The 24,768-nt window shown below is 38.2% G+C and overlaps 1 protein-coding gene across 1 annotated transcript; it reads right to left on the reverse strand.

Moving 5' to 3' along the window:
* Positions 1-826: 826 nt before the first annotated feature.
* MIER1 (mesoderm induction early response 1, transcriptional regulator) lies at positions 827-23,384 on the reverse strand. The gene is made up of 12 exons (XM_009697242.1): positions 23,357-23,384; positions 21,640-21,785; positions 16,264-16,431; positions 14,007-14,139; positions 11,226-11,290; positions 10,831-10,903; positions 7,377-7,528; positions 6,716-6,797; positions 5,290-5,384; positions 4,658-4,785; positions 2,842-2,981; positions 827-1,990 (listed from the first exon to the last, which is right to left on the reverse strand). Exons 2-12 carry the CDS (start codon positions 21,736-21,738, stop codon positions 1,665-1,667), a joined length of 1,461 nt encoding a protein of 486 aa, XP_009695544.1. The 5' UTR covers positions 21,739-21,785; positions 23,357-23,384; the 3' UTR covers positions 827-1,664.
* Positions 23,385-24,768: the final 1,384 nt, after the last annotated feature.

Below are 24,768 nucleotides of genomic sequence, written 5' to 3' on the forward strand. Positions count from 1 at the left end.
AATTAACAGCACATCTGTAAGCCACAGGAGGAGGACACAAGATTATAAATTATACAAATGAACAATTTTTCCTGTTTTTAATATAGTAGATGTGTAGCTGTGGCTTAAAAAAAAATTAACACCCGGGTACTAAAAATCTATTTCATGGATGTAAACCCTTACTTCAACAATTTTCAAGTTATGCGAGTTTTCATTTCTCACACTTTAATCTTAAAATAGTTATCCATCCCTATCCCACTTCTTACACATGAATCTCTATATACTGAATGTACATAAGTGTATACGCTGTACCAAGTATGTGTATGTGATGTTTCTGCTCCCACTGAAATAACCTGTCCCTAGAAGGTCCACTAGTTTTCAGACATTCAAGATCAGGCACCAGTTTACCAGCTGCATGGCCATTTGTAACCTGTGCAGCCAGAATCACTAGACCCACTTCCCACCCTTCCTGTGTTCAGTGAAATGTAGATGATAACAGATAGACTGAAAATAAATCAACAGATAATCTAACACCTGATCTTAGTGAACAAGGTTTACTAAAAACTTAAGCATTTGGCTGACGTGAAATTTATCTGAGCTCAAAATAAAATGAGAGGATGTATAATGAAAGCAAGAAAATCTCTGCAACGCAAGCATCATGCTTAACAAATCTTAGCATCGCTATTTGCCATAAAACAGAAAAATCATGTTTTCAAAATCAAATGACTTCTAACCATTCTTGATGTTAATTGTTTACCATTTTCCGAGAAGAACATAACATGTTGGTGACTAATAAGCATTTTTTCAGTCAATTGGTTTGGTTTGGGGTTTTTTTTGTTTTTGTTTTTTAGAAAAGACTTCAGCAAAATAAAATGAAGCTGACATTAGACTCAGGATATCAATTCTCTCATAAAAGTTTACCAACTGTACAAGTTAAGAAAATTATACAAGCTTTTGTTTTAAGAAAGGACAGTTCAATCAAGACATAAGTACTGTAAAAATCTTTCAAAGGCTACAAAGAAATCTGGAAAAATACAGAATGTATTTCTTTAGCCCAGATAAAGAATATGGAAAGACATCATTGATGTCAACAATTTTACAGATACAAACCTGACCTGGTTTATTTATTTACCTTTTAAAACTTCTATATATAAAAATAGTTGTGCTCATAACTTTCAGGATTCATAAGGGTTCCTTAACAATGGGATGACACTTTCCCCTCGTTAGCATGAGTGGAAGTCTCTGTGCCTACTCTAATGCGTGTCTTGACGTTCTGTATTTCATTTTAACGTCCTGCAACATTTGAACCAGCCCCCTGCTTTAAATAGGATGCCTTGTTCACTTGTACAATGCTTAAATGGTGTATTACACACAGAAGTTTCTTTAATGTATTAGGCTGGGAGTATTTTTGCAGAAACTGACTGGTCTGTTTCTCAAATGTTTTTAAGAGCCTTGGAGTTCCCGGAACTAGAGTTGCCAGCTCTGAGAAATGGGATATTCTCCTACTGCTTTTCAGCACTGAAAAAAACAAATAATCAAATCTTAAGAGACAACTAGAAGGTATTAGAAAAAAAAAAATCTCAGCAGATCGTTTTACGGAACTGGATTTTGTAAGGTAACCCATCAACCCTGAAAATTTTAGACACCCAAAATTTACTCCAAGCAATAAAATCAGCTCCTAGTATTCAGTCATCCAAAGTCTCTAGTTCTTCAAGCTTTCCATGCGAGTTTGCTTCTTGGAAGAACTCTGAAGAACCTGGACTCTCTTTTCCATTGCTGTTAATTCTTCTTCTTTTTAGAGGTCTTTCATTTTTTTCTTCAAAATCATTTTCGTTTCTTGAAGCTGAATGAGCAAGTTTTGGGTCAATGGAAAGGCTTTCAGTTTCATACCCATTTGTATCCAGATCCGCGTGAGGTGTTTTCTTCCCACTGATAGGTCCATTTACATGCAATCCTTCAATTTTTGCTTCATCTTTATTTGGTATCTCACCTGGCCCATTAGCAGACACCCCTGTGTTACAGAGACATACCGTAAGAAAGAGAACAGAGGGGTAAGGAGTAACAAGACTTCTGCTTTACTGACCTATCACAGATGGTTCTGTTACTAGTCCCACTGAGCTAAAAAGCCAGTATTGTTCTCTGTATCCTCACTGTGTGATGAATGAGTCATTTATCTGCATACAAATGACAGACTTATCATGACAGAGTTTATGGCAGCCCTCACGAGCAACAGCAGCCAAGAAAATGTCCTGGAATCCCGTAACTGTACAAGCTGTAGGCAGACTGTCCTCACTTGGGCAGTTTCTGTACCTTCCACTCGATTTTCACACTCCGATTCAGCCCCCAAGCTCCTCCCTCCTCTTGCTACCGCTTTCACTTCAGCTCCTTCGAAACGGCTGTCCCTTGCTTTTGAGGTTTTCTTCCTTCACAAGTGATCGTGCCCTGGCTCTTCTCCCGTTCCTGACTGCCCTTCAGTGCCCCACGTCTGGTAAGAATAGCTAACGGTGTTCCCGAGACAAGCACCAGAGAAGCACTAGTGTGCTACACAATAGCCCAGTTCCCATCTCAGTTGTTTTAAATATCTTGCATGGGACTCCTCACAAAGTTAGCATTACACATCTACAGCAGCATGGGGAAGACAAGAACATATTAATTACATTTAAAAGGAAGATTCTAGTGGAGATTTACCTTCAATATGTGACCACTGGCTAAATACAAACATGTAGCTTTTTAAAAAAATATTTTTAACTTAAAGCTGCTGACATCTTGGAAAATATTTAAAACTAAAATGTTTTTCTCATTTCACGTGGTACTTGTGACGATTTGGCAACTCTGTTTAGGAGGGACAGGGCACGCACTTACCATTCTGATTACTGTTGCTGGTTGTGCTGTCTTCCCTTTCGGACTGGCTGGTGCTGCTGTTGGAAGTTGTAGGAGGAGGGGATGGAGCTCTGCTGGAAGCAGCACTTTCACTTTCATCCAGGAGACGGTCCATATAATCTCTGCACAACAGAAACAGCACATTCAGCATTGCCCTTGCTGTGTAAAATATTGGTGTTATTTGTACAAAAATATTCACTGCACATACTGCAAAAGTGTGGCCAATTCACATTTTATATCTTTTGAAATGCACAGACTTTCTTGCAAAGTTAACAACTTTAAGATCTCCTGTGTTCACTGGCCCACATATGGTTTGTTCTGAGCAACTACATATTTGTTGAGCAGTCACTGCAGCCAGCTGATACAAATTTAGCCTGTGCTTATGCCAAGCCCCGTAAGATCATGTACAGGCAGAAACTTCAATATGCTGTGATGTTGTGTACTGTTTTCAGGGTGATGCTCTCAGGCAGGTTCGTACTAAGCTCTTGCAATTCGCTGCGGCAGCAATAACATGCCATTAAAGTTTTGTGCATGTACAACCCCAAAAGGGGTAAAGTTAAAAGCAAATGAAAAACTTCAGAGTTAAAGACATGCCCATATCTGAAATCTATTACAGTCCTACAATTCAGGTCACTAATAGTAAATCTCTTATGAAAGATTTAAACAAACAAAGCCGGTCGGTAAAGCCCTTGTACGTATGGTATTAGTCTGGATTAACTCCAGAAACAGCATATCCTCACACATAATTATTCTGGAACTGATACTGCACCCTAAATTCCCACATCTATCTGCAAAATCATTCAAGAATAGACAAGTACAATCCTTAATGACACTTCTTCTGATCACTACATGCAGTCAACTGCAAGAGAATCAGAGAATGTTTTAAAGTGATTGACAACCAAAAATGTCTACCAATTTGGGCAAAAATGGAAAAAAAAAAACAACCCAGATGGAAGAAGAGGGGGAGGCAGACAGCCCCTGACAACTGGTTAAGAAAATCCAGCAGCTCTGGGTGCTTCTCTGTAACAGTCTACTTTACAAAGCCACAGATGGCAACTCTTCATGTCATAGTGCAAGTTCACTTCAGTGGTCCACCACACATTGTTTAAAGAAACAACAATATTAAAAAGAAGGATCAACAGAGAAGCCAGGAACAAATGAGAAATAAAAATAATAGTAAAAAGACTTGGAAAAAGTCGGCAGAAACAGTGGGATAGTAAAATCACAGCATTGGAATGAAGGGCAGAGAAATATGTTGGCTCACTTGCTCAGATTTGAGGGAGGAGAATGCACAGTTATGCACAGGCATTTCCCCCTTTGCCCAGCAGAGACGTGAACGGGGAAAAGAGCTACGTGCCCCCAAAAAAGCCCTAGCACAGGGTACTGTGTCAGCCAGAACTCTTGCCAAACAATACATTTCAAAAGCGTACTACAGCACGTACCACAAATCCCACCTGAAACTTGGGCTAATGCCTTTGTATAAAACATGTATTTAAAGTAAAACAAGCATTTAAAAAACCTACATTATTTGCAGAAACGTTACATTTGCGAAACATTTAAACAGAAAATAAACTACATTAAATAGCTGTTCAATGCAAATTGTCGTCCTTATTCTAAATAAATATAGTTTAGAAATTACATTACAGGCACTAGTAAGCTTTTCTTACACCTTGGCTGTTCTCCTGCTAAAATCGGACTACAGAATCCCTCAGTTGTCATACCATTTCAGATTACAGCAGTATAAAATTAAGATTCAGATCCAACATGTAAAAGCACATAAAAATAATGCACATCTTACGTTACACCAGGATGAAGATTGTATTTCTTCTTTCCAAATCGGGTCTGCTGCGCAAAGAAATCATAACGCTCTGATTTCTTCCACATGTAATAAAATGCTACACACTCACCAACTGATCTTGTTCGTACCTAGGAAATATGTGCCATGCAAATTTTGATGAATTCAAATACATTTTGGGCAAAAAGCTACCATTTAAATCAAAAGGTGTGAAATTCAAAGTCAATGCTTCTTTATACAACATAGGAAATAGTGGAAACTATTGACTCAAAATTTCAGAGGCCCAGAAATTGAAACACAAAGTTTATTAGTGTTTCTAATCGTGTGATGCTGCAAGCAACAGCTTCAGGGGGTCAAGTCTGCTTCACCAGTCTATTTGAGACCAGAGTAAGACTCTACGGACGCAGATCCTCCCCAATGTATGCACAGCAGGATTTTTGCACTCTTCTGAACTTTGGGTTCACAGTCACGGTTACAGAGGATTCTGGACGTTTAGAAACCAATTTGGACATATATGTGGTAAAATTTAGAAGTTAAATAGAGTACTTTGTGAAGGAAATTGAGGTTAAGAATTTATTTACAATTTTATTGCTTTGAAAAAATATTTGAGAACTAGACTTAAAATCAGCATTTACCTTATTTGCCTGAATCACATGAAAATCCTTGCCATAGACTTTCAGTCCTTGTTCAAAGTTCCTACATTCTTCTTCTGTCCAAACAGATAATTCTTCTATAGCAAGAAAATGCAATAAAGAAAATAGTTAACAAAAAAGCATGCGGCCAATAAGAGAAAACTTAAGTGACAGAAAACATACGTGGTAATCAAGTTTCTTACACCATCTGCTGACTAATTGAGAACCACCTCCAGAAATTTCACTTACAGAAATGAAAATTCTCCCTTGTAGTCAGTAGGTAGGAAATGTGGCTGCCTTAAGTAGCTAGTTGGTAGGGACTGTTACAAACGGTCGTAACTCCAGCCCTGCCGCATGGGGAAAATAGCTAGGCAGCAGGAAGAGGAAGAAGGGCTCAGAAACCATTTCGCCCCTAGAACCATAGGAAGCAGGTATCCTTCAAATCAGGACACAGCACAAAGGAAGTTCATGTCTCAGACTGGTTGCTGGTTTTTGGAAGAAGCAGGGGAAAAGGAATGAGGAACGAGATCTTCTTTACTGCTGACAAGAGCCAGCAATGATAGGCTGTTAATTCCGGTCAGACAGAATAAAAAACTCTGCTGCTCACACTACTGAGCGGGAAATCTTCACTCTGCTGAAGCCAGAATAAACCCCTAATAACTTTCAGCCACACTTCTAAGAACTTAATATAATTTGGCCTTATTGATTCTTAAGGTCACGAATAGGAAGGTTTAAAATAGTGGGAGAACAAACTAATTTTCTCTATTTGATCATTCTTTCTTGCGATTTGCACAGTAAACTCTGGAGAAGCCTCAGGTTTGAAAGCAGAACCAACAGATCAATGTGCAAGGAAAGTAACTTGTGTCTTCTCTTAGTTTCTTGTTCCTTTGAGTACAAAGATCAATACCAAAACAGGAAATGCTTAAGGCTCCAAAAGAACCTTTAAGACCAGGGTCTTTTTAGCGTCATACTCTGTTAAATAAAAGGTTTAGATGCTCATTCTCCTTTATTTAGAAACGTGAATTATTACATTTTTGTTCCATTAACTTTGATGACTGAAAAGATCTAGAAGAACAAAGAACAAAATGCCGAAGAAATGCACTATTCAGTTGCTAAGAAGTAATTTTAAATTTTAACTTGTTATTAAAGTCACAGATATAAATATCTAGCTCTACTGACAGGAAGTTAATTTACATGCCCTCTGCGGGGGAGCATGTACCTGTTTATACTACATCTGCTAATTTCATTCTCTCAGAGAACGGTAAGAGATTGACTGAAGGCTGCATTTAAATGCGCACTGATATGTACGGCTTACATGCAGTCAAGCTCTAATAAAATTTCTCAGTCTGCTGACAGCAAAATCCAATACCTGTGTGACAAATAAAATGAGAGTTCCACAACATAAACTTCACTTTCAGCGTATGCTCACCTCTGGCTGCTTTTACATTAAATCTCAGCCTTCGTAATGATTCTTCAGTATCAAAATTGCACTTAACCAGTTCATACAATGCCTGCAAAGGTGAAAAGAAACACATTTAACATTCTAGACACCACTCAATTTATGTTGTGCCACAGAAGCATGCTTAGTAAATTGCTAATACCTATTAAGAAAAAATTTAAAAATAACTCTTTGAATGAATTTTTTGAATGAATAATTTAAGATAGCACAAAGACATATTTCCTGTGTTTAAATTTCCAAATCTCTAATTACATAACCAGCACTATCTCCAAGCAAAGTATTTTACCATTTTCATCCACTATGTACATTTGTAAAATTGATGGGTTTTTTTCATGAAGGAAAAAAAAAGTTTGCATTCATACTCCTTTAAAAAATCTGTAACTGAAAGAACAGAACTCTTTCATACACAATTACATATATATAAAATAATGCACTGATGCATAAAGCAACGTTAAGCCTAAGTTAACAGCTTAACATTTATTGAGAGGTAAAAAAAACCCCATACATTTCTATTTCCACAAGGAATAATAAAGCTGTTTCAAACACAATTTTAATTCTTAGGAGTAAAAGAAAATAAAGGGATAATTCATTCTGTAATATTAAACGACAAATCCTAATTATTCTCATATACCTGCTCATTGTCTTTAATATGTGATCCTTCAGGAATTGCATCTAGGCCCTTCTCATCACCTGTACGCCTTGATGCTTCGTTTAGGAACTCGATCACTTTATCTTCTGGTAAGAAGTCAGGATTCCACAGCAGCTGGTCATCATTTTCATACACTGAATTAACCACAGGGAAAAGACAATCAAGCTAAAACAACAATATAGAAGTTGGTTCTCTCTTATAAAGCTAGTGATTATGAAACCTTGGAGGATCATTAGAGCACCAACATTAATCCAGAACACACATAGGGACAGATAAAAGATAGTGTCATGAATGCCGTGATCCAAGTGACTAGGATATCCTACCTTGATTTCTCTTCAAACCTCTGGCATAATCTGTGCTCTAGGTTCTAGGACCCATTTATGAAACTCCAAAAACTCCATCTTCCCTGTCCTCCTCCTGAAACCACTTAAATCACAAGGTAGCAGCACTACCTGACACTCCCTGAACGATCCATCCAGCATGCCTTTGCCCTAAGCAGCACAGTTTTGCTGATGGTAGCCATTAGGCATGGAAAAGTATTTCAGAAACTAATAATATCTGTTTTCTTGCAAGACGATTAGGAACAGTCACATAAAACCAAAAAGCACATCACCAAAAATGGTGTTAAAAACACTACCAGCAATCTGGACCAGTAAATATGTCAGTCTCTGCTAACAGGGCTGGGAAAAGGCAGCAGCAAGGTCCACTACTTCTCCAGGGAAGACGACACTCAGATGTCAGACATTCTGAAGTCAAACAGCTCCTAAAAGGAAACTTTGCTAAGACCTTCCTGCTACTTCCAATTAATACTTTTCTAAAACAAAATTATTCAGGTGAAGGTTGCCGAATGTTAATACTACGAAATCTCTACTGTTTTTTCAGAGCTTTTGCATGAGCTTTCACACCAGGGAAGTAATAGTAAACTGAAATTAATGGGAGAATCGTGGCCAAATGATATATCCCCTGAATCATCTCCCGTTTTTGTTTTTGAAGAGCCTATAAGCTTTGCAGGATTAAAATACTAGTACAGAAAAATAAAGTAAAAATCAGGTTATTAAAAAAAACATAGAATCAGGGAAGTATCCATATCTTGTCTGTGGTCCAGTCTTCAACGAAAGATAACTTACAAAAACCAGCAAGAAAGTAACTTTAAGGTTGATTCCATTAGCTCGGTGAGCACCTTTGAAAAGAGAAAGGAGCGAACACCTGGGAAAGGATGGTCACCTCGAGAAGGGAAGATACAACAGCATTCTGTGCAGATGGAAAGGTCAGAGTGGTGGCTAGATGCATCTCTACTTGAAAATAATTACTTTTAACATGAAAGTTACTACAAATTAAAACCCAAAACTGGTAAGGAAAATTATTAAGTGTCTTGCAAAGAAAGACAGCTTCATTTCACGAACAACGTACTCTTTGGAAACAGATCGCAACAACTTTCTGGGAGCTTTTTGTTTCAAAGGCTAGTCCTAATCTGATATTTGGTTGCTCATTCAAGAAAAAGATTTTAAGTATCTTGGGATACCAACTCCAGCCGAAGCAACAATTCTTTTTAGGAGACAACTGATCAGTTCTAAGCCACCCTTAATGATGCAAGCTAAGTACACGGCAATGTTTATGAATGACAGCAGTCAGTAAGTCTCAAAGCAGCTTCAGCACCTTTCAGTTTTCAGAGCTATCCTTTGATTTTCAAGTCCAAGCCTTCTGAAAACTTATCTTGTAATTTTGTAGATTTTTCATAACCTGAAATTGTTTAGTAGTAGCTAATTTGGCCTCCAGGCATATACTTCTCAGAGAGCCAGTCCACCGTAATTAGCTCAGTGTAGCTTACACAGTCGTTCTTTCCTCACAACTCATGTCAGAACACATTATGTGGTTATTCTTACCAGTTCTAGCATTTCTGTGCTGTTGCTTACAGGACTGGACATGAAAGGACTAGCCTTCTTAGTGTTTGGGAATTTTACAATTAGAATTTCCCCTTCATTAGAGAACAACGAAGATGAGGGGATAGGCACATGAAAGTACTAAATACATAGTCTCAGACATTTATTTTTCAGCTTTTAAAGCTTCATTAATATTCCAGTTGGAGTCCTGTCAAAGATTACATCCAAAACACAGCAGAAAGGAAAAATGCGGCAGAAGATATAAAACCCTGCTGGTATATAAAACTAGAACAGCCCTAGCATGTTTAGTGAAAATTTAACTTTTCCCCACAATCATTTTTGCTCATGACGTAGGTTCTCTGTTCTACAAAGAGCAGTGTGCAAGACTATGAAAAACTGGTTTATATAGATTACTGCAATGCACAAAGCAGCTATATCTTTTTTATTATTGAAGGCCAGAAGCCATTTAGAGCTGAGTAAACACCAGGAAAAGCAGGTGACCAGTAAAAATTTACTGCATCCCAGGCAAATACATAGTTCAAGCTCTATTTTCAGACAGAAGCAAGAAAGAGTGCAACAAGCAATTTCTTCACAGCTAAAAAGCAGATGTTTTCTAATCTGCTATTTTGTATTTTTAATGGAAGCTCCTGACTTCTCACGCAGTTTTAAGTCACATTCTCATCAACCTCTCTGGCTACAAAGTCCAGAGCTGACAGAATGTGTCAGCTTCAGTGTGAACCCGCTCTAAGTCAATAGCAGGATTCTTTTTAGACAGTTTCTAGCTAGATCAGGCTACAGCGTAGCTACTACAACCTGGAGCTCAAAACAAGACAACTGCTATTACTTGACTATATACTCGGATTCTAGGATGGCACTGAGTTTTGTGTTGGCTGGCTTAAAAACTAACTTACATAAAACTACAAAAGAGGCAAACTAATCTGCAGTGTAAACAAATTCTTAATAGTGGGCTGAACGAGCAGGAAAACTTGCTTCTTTTAAGCTCACAGCTCATTTTAAACTCATTCTACCTTTCCTGACTTGATTATATGGACAGCATACAGCCAAAGGCTCTGGTTGTGAGATGGGGAAAAGTTCCGGGGAAAAACCCCAAAAGTAGAACAAGAGGTTCTTTAATACTGATTGAAGAGTTATAAAATGTAAAAATCAAAGCTGCTGGTACCATTTTGCCTCTTTTAATGTGTTAATCTAGTCTCACAACACAGTTTCTTATTCAGCTATTTTGTTTCACAAAAACTAAATATTCTAGATGAAGAGGTTAACATAAGCTACATAGAAAGCTTGTGTACCTTACCAAATCAGAGTACAAGGGTTCAATAGGCAATAAGTGAGCAATATAATCTTTCTTTTCCCCTTCCAAGACTCAGGCTTTGATGGTGAAGTACAGGATGAACTATAGTTTGAGATGATGGTTCTATTTTTCACTTGAAAGAGCTCTTTTATTTTGCAAGACACGTGACATCAATCAAATCTTTTATTTCTCCCCATTAGAAACTAATCTCAAACATAGCAATAACGGTAATAGTGCTAAGTCTCACCTTTTTCATTCTCTTTGTATTTGCATGTGCCAGCTGGAATTTCAGCTTGAAACATAGAGCCCACCATGATTTCCTGTTTTGAAATAACAGAAACATGAAGTTAAGCAACCACAGCTGTGATGGTTTTTGTTAGCAAACAAGAGAATGACTACATCTTTTTTTACCCCTTAAAACTTCCATTGTTCAAAATCTAAAAATACAGTTAACAGGCACTATATGGAAACAGATTTTTGACTATCTGGGGTGGTCTTTAACACTTCTTACTATCCAAAGTCTTAGATTTATGGGGAAAAAGTGGAGAGGATTTGGGTGATCTATAGAGCTCAGAGTTACTAGGTAACAGATCAACTCACTATTCGTGAAATACAGGCTTTTTAGGAGCCCTTAGTATTTACCTTTTTCCAGTCTTCTGAGGGAATATAATCTTCATCTTCTTCAGATTCCTCTTCTATTTCGCTATCTACAAGAAATTGTTCAAACATTTACACGAAATGAGCTGTGATGGGGCCTGTGCATGCCAATGCCAGGCTCCAGCAAAGCGGGCTGAGCGAGGGGGCCTGGGACGTCAACACCAGCTCCCGGGAGCACCGCAGCAAGGGTGACGGCGGGACATGAGCCCAGCCTCTCATCCCACCAGCCTCCAGCCGCACGGCAGCCCCGCTCTGCCTCACTGCCATCTTATCTAACACTCCACAAATGCAAATGGCAGTTTTAGTGACAACACCACACGTTTCAGTATTGACAACTTTAAAAAAGGACCCACTTAATGTACCCATTTAGAATGGAGTAAGATACACAACAGGCTCTGAAAAGTTAAGGCACAAATACATCCATCAGTTTTACTACTACCTAATTCAAATTTCCTTTCCCTCACCCAGCTTTGAAACAGTTGAGATGATCCACATCCAAATTTACTACAAACAGTTACTTTCTCAAAATATTTTTATGTGCATGTTCAGCATCCACATGTGGGTTTCAACACAGTTTTCAATGAGCTGCTAGCTTAGTTACGGCTGTTCTTTTTCCCTTACAGCAGCTGTCACTGAATTTAAGGTAGACTACAGCACAAGGTGTGAGAAATCTGCAAGTATGTTTTTCTCAGTCTTACTGGGATTTAGTAGGCTTGGATGTACTGCTCAGAGATGCACAGCAGCATTTAAAATAGATTATTTTGGATAAGGACCAACCAAAATTTTAAGCTCCTTATGATACAGGCTAGCTGCCTTCCACAATGTACTGAAAGCAACTGCAATATCTGGTTTATGTATAGCATTGAAGGCCCTACAGAGGGATCTGGACAGGCTGGATCGATGGGACGAGACCAACTGTAGGGGCTGCACCTCGAATACTGTGTTCAGTTTTGGGCCCCCCACTACAAGAAGGACATTGAGCTGCTGGAGTGAGTCCAGAGAAGGGCAACAAGGCTGGTGAAGGGCCTGGAGCAAAAGCCTTACGAGGAGCGGCTGAGGGAGCTGGGGGTGTTTAGTCTGGAGAAGAGAAGGCGACCTGAAAGGAGGGTGTAGCCAGGTGGGGGTCGGTCTCTTCTCCCTGGTAACTAGCGATAGGACAAGAGGAAACGGTCTCAAGTTGTGCCAGGGGAGGTTCAGGTTGGACATTAGGAAGAACTTCTTCACTGTAAGAGTTGTTAGGCATTGGAACGGGCTCCCCAGGGAGGTGGTGGAGTCATCGTCCCTGGAGGTGTTCAAAAAACGTTTAGATGTGGCGCTTCAAGACACGGTTTAGCGGGCATGGTGGCATCGGGTATACGGTTGGACTTGATGATCTTTGAGGTCTCTTCCAACCATAATGATTCTATGATTCTATGCGATAATAGCCGCACTAGAATTATCTGTACATTAAATTACATTCTATACACAGCTGAACATTGTAAAAAAACCCAAGACCTAATGCAACACACTTGCATTACGCTAATGCTAATATGTTTAAAAAACAGAGTTCATTTAAGATAACTGCAATCCTCTGCACAGCTACATGCTGAGGTTCCTTGGCATTTTTGGATTAAAATAAACTACAGATTAGAAAATTGCATTTCTACAATGTCATGTCTAGTAAGTATCAAGTCTAAGGTACCGTAAAGGAACCTTTGCTTTAACTTTTGTTAAAACATAGAACAGCAGGAAAAAAAACGGCGACAGTCATTTCCATCAAAGAAATGTGAAATATCTGTTGTCCAAATGGCCCTCCTGATAGCTCAATACTAAAAGGTTCAGATCCCATTAAGTAAGACTGCCACAGAAATAAGAGTTGTCTAAAGGGCAGCTATATAACACTAGCTCAACAGTCTCAAACGGATGCAAAAGCAAGTTTTAAAGAAAACAAGAGAAAATAATCAGTCCGCAATGCTGGGCAACAGTATCAAATGTGGAATTCTTGAAGCAAATTTCAGTCATCCCTTCATTATTTCAGGTTTAAGAATCTACTGGCCTTTTTCAGATTTCATTGCTTTTGTTTTCTGTATTAGAAATCTGGGGTTCTATTTCTAGTAAAATTCAGTTTTTACTTTTTCCTTCAGTTGGACTCAAACCTTCTTCAAGTGAGTATATAACCCGGTGTCACCAGGCCTTGTCACGATAATTACACACCGTGCAGCAATTATCTAGTTGGAACAGTGCATCTCCTACTTGCATATATTTGTACCTATACCCTTAGCGTGAATTGGCAGCTGAAACTAGGATGGTAAGGTAATATCATACTAAAGAGTCATTTACTGCACCTGGGCGCCACGTACAAGGAAGTTTTTCTGAAGGGCACATCTATACAAACCAGTTTGCAGGATCATAAGCTGGACTGTTACAACACTTGGAGTAGTGTCATGAAAGGATTTACACTGTCTGAGAGCCTGCTTTTTCAGAAATGTAGAAATTAGAACTTTTCCACAAATTTAATCCTTCCTTTTAAGAAGAGAGAATATCTACTGTCCTTATACAGAGTCCCTTATCTGCAGAGAAGATTTACCATTCAACTAAAACCAGGACTTTTGCCTATTATTTTGAGCATGATGATAATCAAGAGCAGTGTTATGAAAGAGAAGGAACAAATGTTCACAGATATCAACACGCATATTTCAGAAACAGAATACTATGTTAGCAAGAGCTGTTCTTAACTAAAGGTCAATCACATTGAGATTATTGTGCTTACTACTAAACTGTACATACTTGTATCAAAATATTTACATCGACGAGGGCGAATTATCTCCTGCGGATCTTGAGAAGCCACAGACGGTGCTGGGTCGTCATTAGATGACTGTGTCTCATCTTCCTGACCTGATGAATCTTTTATGGTCTCCTCCTTAAATATAAAAAAGCAAACAGCAAATCAGCTAATCCCTTGTATGTGACAAACACTATTTTGACAACATTTTTTTCCAAAATTGTCAATATATCAACCCCAAATATCTTTTATCTGACTTGAAGTGACTGTATAGATTGTGGCCTGTCCAGACTGAGTCACAACAAATGTGTAAACACATCATATTATTTATTGACCAGGATTTTAAGCAGATCAACTTAACACTCAGACTCTAACATAGAAATCAAAAATGCGAGCCACAATTAAAATATCATGCCTAGTTTTTTAAATCAGTCAAGCTAATCCTTGCGGGTTTCATCTAATTTTGTTTAACTTTAAATTTTACTTTGGTCTTTAAAATCCTTCCTTATGAATTTTCAACAAAAAGGGGAGGAATTACTTACTGGCTATACTTTTCTCAACCAAATAGAAATGGTACCTTCTATAAAAATTAATGCCAATAGTGTCGTTCAACCCCACAGGAACAGTGTATCAGTAGACTCTAGTATGTACATCGAGTCATTAAAAGATCAAAAATTAGAACAAGTTTCTTTATTAGAAGATAAACCACAACAACTATGGGAATTATTACAATTAAGGAAAACTAAAATTATAAAGGTTAGAAGAATGTATTAGTGATTTTTATTTCAATGTATGTTGTCAGCATCTTTTATATGTTTTATGACCATGTTGTAATCACTCATACTTGCTAGTTCTAACACAGAAGCGTTACACACAGCACATGTTCATGCGTACCTTTACCAGAAACCAGAGTGTTATCACATGTGCAGCTTAAAGCAGATTAAAAATAGAAAATAGCTAAGTGCAGTATAGTCAAATTAGCTGTAGAAAGATGAGCACTTGCAGAGAAAGCTTGAATGATTTATAAAATTATTCCACCCCCACAGACGTATTTCACTGCCTCTCTGCCAAGAGCATGCAAGCATTTCAGAGCTCTCATTCTTGTACCCCGAGGCAAACGATGGTACCAGGTTAGCTAGCTCTCTTTGTGCCCAGTCCTCCCCACCACCTTTGTTCCAACCCTACCAAAACTGGGGTAGAACAGCTGAACACGTACTTCCAATTCAATCACAGCGCCAAGCCTGCAATTAGGCTAAACCCCCAGCTATGGTTACTGTGCCAGCCTGTGAGCCATGGCTGCTGACGGGCAGGAACACACTTGCTTCTGCAGCACGCTACAAAGGGTCAGTGCCCTCCAGAGGGACAAAGATGACTCCTCTGGCTGCTAATGGCAGCGACTGACACTGAGTTTTTGTCCATGTAAGAGAAAAGACAGGCAGTATCTTAAATCAGCTAGTAACAGAACGGCAGAACTACGGAGGAGGTCATGAGAACAGAGGAGATGGAAGCTGTGTCAGGAAGTAATTAAGAAGCAAGGGCACAAGAAGAAAGTGAGACTTCAGGAACACCACCATGCACAACAAAATAAAACACTTTCATGTCTTATTTTAATTTTGTATACTTCATGTTATGTAAGTTTCTCCCCCATCTCCAGCTTCTTGAACCTTTTCTGATGTAATATAACTAGGTACCTATCTTCTTTTTGAACTATTCAACCCATACAAATAGCAATCTTTTACAGCATCTGTCAAGGGATTCAGTTAACAATTTAAGTACAACCAGGGCTGCCAGGCTGAAAAAATACAATTTAAAATGCTAAAGCTAGAAAACTTGCAGCAATCTCCAATGCTCAGAGACACATTTAATTCAATTCCACACTTCACTGTTCAGTTTCAGTAGATCAGCTTTTCATCTTGAAACAAGTATTCACGATATCTATAAAGGTGTCTTCAGGCATTTAAAACTTCAGCTTTGAAGTCAGACTATTTCTGAAGGACAACTACAATCCCTTCTTACATGATGCTGTATGTATAGATGTACTCTAATTTGCCTCTGCAACAGCTTGGAATAATACAGATGAAATTAAGAGCAATGAAGAGAAATACAGACGGGTAATTAAGAATAAACGTTAGAGTTCCGTACACAAAGCATCTGAAATTAACTACATTATGAATTACTTCTGCCACGATCTGGCATCTTGAGTGGTTGTCCACTACAGAATGCCTGTACAAAAATCAGTTTCAAATTAGTGTAAACACTTACTTTGTTTTCACCACTACAGCCACTGTTGTCATCATTATCAACATCATCATCATCTTCTCCCTCCTCCTCTTCCTCTTCATCATCTTCATCATCATCATCTTCTTGGAGGGGAATGGTACCATCATAGCCATAACGGCTAAGTAGCTCCTGGATTGGCATATCACTTTCCTGATAAACATCCAAACAAAGTTTGAGATTTTAACGAAAATATTCACATTCCACATCTGCTCTACAGCTTAAAGGTGTGCACTTTAAACATAACACAGCAAAACCAGATAGATGATAATCACGTATACTAAGAACGGCCACTCCAAACTCAATGGAAAGTCAAAATTCAAAGTTTTGGCTCCTAAGAAAAATGTGTGGGTTTTTATGCAGGGAAATTATTTATTTCCCAATCCTTTATAAATTTACAGCAGACCTCACGTACCTACAACCTCTCAAAGGGGCCATAAAGTTCATGAAAAGGGCACCAAAGACCAGTATACCCCATCCCTCCCTTGGTACTTGTCCGCTACTATTTTACCAACACACAAGCACTGCAACGTGGCAGGTTACATCTGGTTACATCATACCCCTTCAGTACACAGAGCAAACACACTCCTTGTTGGAATATATATTGGTATTCCCTAATAAACTAAAAACTACCTGGAAAAATAACTGTGGAAAAAACAAATAAAATGTGTCTCAGCAGCAACTGTTTCACATAGACAGCTAAGATATTGAGAGTTTTTGCAGGCAGGAACTTGTCCTCGTGCAAGGCGGTCATTTCTGCAGTGTCTCCAAGAATTCAGCAGAGTAAGGACCAGAACTTGCAGTACTTGGCTTGGACATGGAATTAAATCTTCGTTTGGGGAGTTGCGCTACAGGGACAATTCCACACAGTTCCACAACCCTGGCTTTGAATACGAAATTACACTGAAAATGTACCTCTCCGTCTCTCTGTACCTCTCCCCTTTCTGAGCAAAACAAAAAACAAGGGGTTGGATGAGGGTGAGGGATCACTTTATATCCAGGATCAGCTGATATCCAGGTAAAGACAGTAGTAATGTTTACAAATTCATATATATTTTAAGCTAGTTGTCTACAAAGTCATCCACAGCTGGAAGCAAATCTGCTAAAATATCTACACATTTAAAAATCTTTATATTTAGAATGCTGGTCTGCTCTGAAGAGACATTTCAAATTATATAGTCAGCTCTCAAATTTAGTGGCTCCCAAACTGTTATCAATTGCATTTGCTTTATTAATAAAAATTATTAATTGTTGAGTCTGCAAATTACTTTATTACTTTTAATACCTCTGTATCCAGCCTTCAGGGGCAGTACATGGCAACCTTAATGAGATTTTTCAGAGCAGAAACTTTCAGAAAGCATTTAAAAATTCTCTCTCTCACAAGATCAAATCCTTTGTTTATTATTTAGAGGTGTCTGCCTGCTCTAAATATTTGTTCTTAGTATATAATGTACATCTTCGCTGATAATCAGGTTGGCTGACCTTAGACTTGCTTGACTGAACTCCTATCCTAAGCGCCTTCACTGATCAACACATCTCTTCTTTCTGGAAATGTATTAACAATATCAATTAAAAAAGGCAAGTGTTGTTAGATCTGCTGTGCAAGAATAACACCAGGGTACTCATTGTCTGTGGATTATATTTTATTTTACTTCAAAGAACTAAGCCATTCTACCACTTCTTGGTCTACTCTTTCATTACGCTATACACACAGTAGATGCAGACCGTATGGACCTAAATGCCTTCACCTTCCCTCCTGACTTCTTGGTCCCTATCATATCATTTTATGGAAAGAACTCTTAGAATTGGGGAATTAATATTTTCTGACACAGACAATATGACAGGACTGTGATCTTAATTAAAACCTGACAGTATAGCTATCACAAAAATCCTATTCGTAAGTATCCAAACAAATGTTCTCCAGTACATTTTGGAAAGTAATATACTTTCATTAAGCCCTCCTCATCACTATCCCGTTTGTTGATCCAGACTGCGAATTAAAATGAACTTTTACTGCAATTCGTAGGTATGTGTGAACTATGTAACAGGCGTATTACCTACTATATGTTACCTAGGAAAGTGGTATTGTATTTACAACATTTTTCTTAGGTAGAGCCTCTTAACTTCAAATAGTCCCTTACAATTCAAAAAGCTCCAAGGGTCAGCAACTCTCCAAGAGAACATACAAATTGTGATTTCTGTATTGCTTCAGGATATTGCAAAAATAGAAAACATTAAAAAAGTAACAAGGATTATCAAAGACATACAAATTTCTTATGTGGAAGATGCTTAACAACAAGAAATGGATTATAACTCATGTGTCTGGAGTAGAGGTAAGTGAGAGTGAGCGATATAACAGAGAACTGCATCATAAGCAGCAGAGAGAAGGTAAATACAAATGACTGTACACTCTTCTAGATGAAGAGCTCAGGGGCAGCCACTGAAACGAACACAGAACAGGTCTGAAAAACCAAACACGTTTCTCACACTCAATGAACTGTGCAACATTGCCACATGCCTCGTGGACGTGACATTTACAGAGGTTAAAAATCAAATGGACAAACTCACAGCAGGAGGAAAAATAAGACTGACAGGCATTACAAAGAGACAACATCTTTTTCATACGTGCCTGACCTGCAGGCTTCTGGAGGCTGGAAGAGTACTTGGGAGAAACACTGTATGCTTCCATGTATGGTCCTCTCATTTAAAGACAAGAGGATGCTGGTGCTTAACCCCAAGAAAACCCAAGAGCCCTCCCTGAAAAGGGAGACTCCAAAAGGAGAAACCGAGTGATTATACAGAACAACAAATGGAAAAAGGGAGGGAGTCAAAGGCTTAAAAATCTCCAAGTAATGCAGGGAGGCACCACCCACAGCACCCTGGCAATGCTCACCACTTCCTAGAGGCACCCAGGAAGCCAGCACACACCACCCACCCAGCAGTGCTCTGCCTGCAGACAGGGCAGCACAAAGGTAAAGAACTCAGCCTCCACTCCTCAAATCCTCCATGTCACACTCCCTTCAGCTGATGCTTTGTACTGTCAGCTTAGCTAAGAGTAGGAGGAAGTTGAGTTTCGGCAACTTGCTGGGGCCTGGCCATTTATGATTTCCAAGACAGAGTGTGAATGCAGTTTCTTGCTACCAAAATCATGCTGCCAAGTTTCCGGCGTTTTAGAAAACTGCAGTGTCAGTGTATGCCCAGGACGTCGAGAGATGTGCCTCATCCCGGGCACACCTTCCTGAGCACTGTCTCTCAGGATACTGAAGAAGGAATACTGGTTAGCCAGGACTTTGGTCACATCTGGTATAGCTGCTCCTACATATGAAAACAGTATTACTGAATACATGTCTGGATATGATCAAGGATAGTCTCTGTAACACCCCGCAGATAGCTTTCCTGCCCACAAAAAACTCTTTACCTTTCAAGAAATATCACTGAGAACCACCAGATCCAATACTTCTGATTCCCTTCAGGTACTACTCTGCTCTCAGGGAATCGTATATTTTCCTATCCTAGGCAGCACAGAGGGCAACTTCAGGTCTCTAGAGGCAGATATGCTACTGCCATTTAGACAAAAATGTATACACGTACTTGCACAGACAAATGCAGGATGCTGCTCCACCTCAAGTACTAATGCATTACAGATTCAACAGTGTTTCAACCAATAAGTAGAAAAAATCCTTACCCTCAGAGGAAGGTGTAAATTTAAAGACAACCAGGAGTGAAACCATTAAGGTTCAAAAATGCTTTCACAAAACCTGACTGCCACCTTGTCTCTGAAGGAGTTGAACTAGTCAATCAGGCACATTCATGGCCTGGAGGAAATCTGAAATAATATGTGTAAATGTTGGGGGAAAGAAAAAGACAGGACAGTGCTTGTCTTGACAACAGTTTTAAGATTTAGATGGCCTATCATCCATGACTGAAAAAAAAAGAGAAGAGATAAAAGTAAGCAGCCTGCTATCCCACAACTACAAGTAACCACAGGTCACCAGCAAGATCTTGCTGGCATGGAAGCATCTGAAACTCAGTAAAAGCCCTACCTGCGATATACGTACAAACTGACCACAAGATTCTCTGCCAATCTGTAAAAGCATCCTGCAGAAAGGAGCAGCACACGGAGCAATGTGAATCTGAGTTATACCATTGCTCACCGTCCTGATCACAAGAGCTGACACATGGAGAAATTATAAACTTGCAGTCTGACAACCAAGATATGACGGAATAAACTGATGGCTGAAATACAGTTACAAACAAAGCATTGTAATGTGGTGATAGAATTACACAACCAGATGTTGACTCTTAACAAAATATGAGGGGAAAAAACCCATACTTTCAACTTAAAAACCACATGACATACATGTGGAGCTCCATTTCTCATTTGATCTGGATGAAGCATGTTTAGATTCACCAACTATTTCTTTATTTTTATGTTTACCATTTAATAGCAAACCTGAAATTACCAGAAAGAAATTATTGTTTACACCCAAAATGTAGATTAAATGCACTAAATTAGTTTAAAGTCATATTGGCATAATCACTTATGCTAAGTAGGATTTGTACATCGAATATGCATCTGAGAATCATTAATGATCTGTTCTGGAAGCCTTTTGGCCAATGAGGCCACAGACAGTATCTAGATTACTTTGCATTTATAATGAACCTAGTTTGTCATTTAAGAATATTATTCCTGCCTGAGAAGTAATTTAAGACAATACATAAGTGACAGCATAACCTCAAAATGCCAAATAAATCTTATATGCAATTATTTAAGAAGATACACATTTTAAGATTTATTTATCACTATTAACAATAATTATGAGTTCTGATCCCAGCTCTGCTAACAACTCTTTGCTTTGAGCCAATCATTTCATCTGCATCTGATTCCTCTACCTTAAAAATGAAGACACTCCTATATGCTCCACTAAAGTATTACACAAATGTTTGTATAAAAATGCAATAAATGTAAAATTATGAGATTTTTTTTAAAAAATCAATATCTATATGCACTAATCAAGTGCAAGTGCTTTAGAAAATAACAACACTGGAATATACAAGTTAAGTCAGTTTAACTTGTATTAGCTCTAAAATGCAAATCCTATACCAGCATATATATGCAAAAAGAAACTAAACAAGCACAGCATTATACATTATTAAGTATTTATGTACCAGTTTCCTCTTCCCAACTTTTGAGAACTGCAAATTTAGCTCAGCTGCTTTCCCCCATCTATATTATTTACCTATTAGGGGTTTTGGGGTGGTTTTTTTTTTAAATTCCAAATATAAGGGAAAAAACCTGCATATGTTTTGTGTGAGACTGTGGGCTGTGGTTATGTTTTATGACTACTTAAGGCTACCTACCCTGTTAAGATCCTCTATTTCAGAACTGAAGTTTGTTTCTCCTTCCATCATTTCCTCCTCTTCTAATGTCCGTTCATCATCAAAGTCATGCACCAGCATATCAGCTGATGGATCAAATTCATGGTCATCAGATGTTGCTGAACCTCCTGATAGAAAACATTTTAAAGAATGTTTTTAGTTAGATCATGGCCTCACAGAGTTTAATTTTTTATTTTGGTGACATTTTAATACTCAACTTATACTCAGAAATTAAAATATCTTCAAAATCCCTCAATCATTTATCTTAGGGAAAGCCAATCTCATTATTCAGAAGATAGTGAAAGCTGTCCCTTGGGCAATAAGAGATCTTGGAACAAAGAAGCAGGAGATACTGTTTAACCAGCCAGTTCTCAAAGTACTACATATCTGGACATCGGGTCCCTAGTTAAATGTTTGTAAAATGTTTAGTTTTTGAAGACTTAATTCTTAAATAATCAGAAACCTCCCTGAATCAAGAGTTCTACTGGGAGCAGAAATACTCATAAAATATAAACGCAGAGCAGTTGTTTCCTTTATACTTTGGAAGCTTTCTTGTTTACAACTATAGTCTAATGACTTTCCAAAATTTAAACTTCAAAGCAAGCTTCACAGTTATGCAGATTTTATGATGCAGAATCCTTAGTTACTTTTCCCCATGCCTTTTTTTCCATATTTCTTTTTAGAGAAGTCTGGTTATATTTTGTGACAATGAAAAATAAATGAATGGATGAATGGTTTGGCAGATGCAGCATTTTTATGTAATTCAGCAATACCTGATTTCTAATTCTAACCCTGTTAACATTTTTCCACTTGTCTCCATGGACAATTTAAATTTCATTTTCCAAAGCTTGAAGAGCATACCCACGCTAAGGGTGCAAGAGGGAGGGGTTGACTATAAGGGTTAACTACACTTTGTAGTTTGAAGTGTTCAGGCAATGGATTGTTTCTCTGAAAGAAGTAAGAGCTCAAGAGAAAATGGCAGTCCAGTTGAAGTAACTACTGGAAAGCTTTTCCACTAGTAGGATGCCAAAAACCTTGGAAATAAATAACACTAAGTACAGTGGTACCAAAGGGAACAAAAAAACCCTCCAGATATTCATCATTTACGCTTAGGTTGTCTACTAGATAGCCAGTAGCTCTGGGATACTGGAATATCAGAAAATAACCAGCTTTAAAAACGGAAGTAATGAAACCCTTCATTTTCAGTAATCCAATAGGTACAAAACCACTGCTTTTCTTGCTGCTTTTGTCCTTGATGCTATTATGCACAAAACCATACGGCAACGGTATATCTATTAATTGAGAGCACACAGTGCCTTAACTTTTGGCTCTGTATTTAACTCTTAACACCAACGAGTAGCCGTGCCTAGAGGGATGGCAACCGTATTGCTGGGTCAAGTAGTCTCTTCCATGCCCCCAGCACTCGCTCACATTGTGCTCCTTAGGATGTCAGCATTCCTGAACACATGTTCATGCAGCTTTTGCAAAGACAAGATTCTTATTTACCCAGTGTATTTTACCATTTAGAAACTTGTGCTGGTACAGACTGGAAGAAAGCAGTGACTACTTAAACCAGTACTGCCACTAACCTATTCATCAAATTATATTCTTAGATTACTAACTGGAAGAGACCAGCAAAAATAATTTTTCAGGGGTGCCCTCTTCCCTCACAAGTTTAGGAAATATTAAAAACATTTACCTGGGCTTGAAGACTCAACAGAGGGCTAAAAAAGAAAACACAGGAAATTATTTTTTCTATGTTGAATCTGTACAAACTCAATTCAATAATTCATTTGATACAAAGCAAGACACTGCAAATAATATATTTACAAATAAAGCACCACAAACACACTGAAGCAATTTAGGGTAAATAGTATTCATTTTCTCCTTCATGTATCAATACTGCTGCACTATTTCAGCAAGATTAATTGGAAGAACTGCCCATTTTGTGATGCAATAATTGAGTCGATGAAGGTACAAAATAAAGCAAAACAATTCTTTCTGAAAATAGCATTACAATTCCACAATCAGCTTAGTACAGCACAAACTGGTGCTACTGCCAGATGTGGCAATGCTACTTTCTCTCCATCTCTATCTGCTCCTTTCCAGTTCTTCCTTTATGTCGATATAAAACTGAAAACTAACAGTAGCGACAGATTAGCTTTTAACAGATCCAGCTCAAATCTAACTCCATATACTAAATCCCCTTTTCCACAACCAAGGTATATGCCAGATTACACTGACAGTGGAAGCACAGTTTAAGAGAAATTATTCTTCCTATTTGAAACTGCGTGCCATGCAATACACAAATTCCCTGTTTTACTTAAATTAAGATACACACTTTTAAAAGGTAATCACAAATCACAATGAGAATTCCTCATAGAAGAAGAGGAAAAAGCAATTCAATCTTAATCTCTAACCCAGCCACAAGAAAAACAAAACAAAAACAAACAAAACTATTTTGTAAGCCAGACCTTCTTCCCAAGTACATTTATCATAGAGATTAACATGATCACAGACTACAAAACAAATATTTTTGAAATACAGGGGGGGAAAAAAAAAAAGAGACTTCCACAACAATCTTTACATAACAGAGGCATCCTTTGCCCTACCATATTTGGTCATCTTACATTTATAATCAGAACAAATGTCTTCTTTCATAAAATTCTGCTTTCCCTTGCTCAGAACTTTGCCAATCTTTAACCTCCTGGGATGAAATTTGCATGTCAGACAGGCAAACGTCATTTGATTTGAAAATTCAAGCAAATGTTTCAACTATTTTCAGGAACAGACCTAATGAAGTGGGTTTTGTCAAAGTTAGGAAGACTGACTTTTTACTTCAGAGAGCTACAGTATCCCTTTTCCCTGTCACCTTCTGGAAACCGAGACGTTGTTTGGTATCATGGATATTGTTATATTACATAACATACAATGCTGCCTTCATGAAAAATTGCCTGCATTTAGCCAAGAAATAATTTGGAAAACTTCCGTTTGCACATTCTCTTGTGTGTATGCGTAGTCCTGTATCTAGATTGTACTCCTACTAGAACTGCAAAATCTGCACACCCAGAATTATATGCAAAATTAAAATAAGATATTATGTTAGAAACT

Source organism: Cariama cristata, unplaced genomic scaffold, assembly GCF_000690535.1.
Source record: "Cariama cristata isolate BGI_N322 unplaced genomic scaffold, ASM69053v1 scaffold1733, whole genome shotgun sequence".
NCBI lineage: Eukaryota > Metazoa > Chordata > Aves > Cariamiformes > Cariamidae > Cariama > Cariama cristata.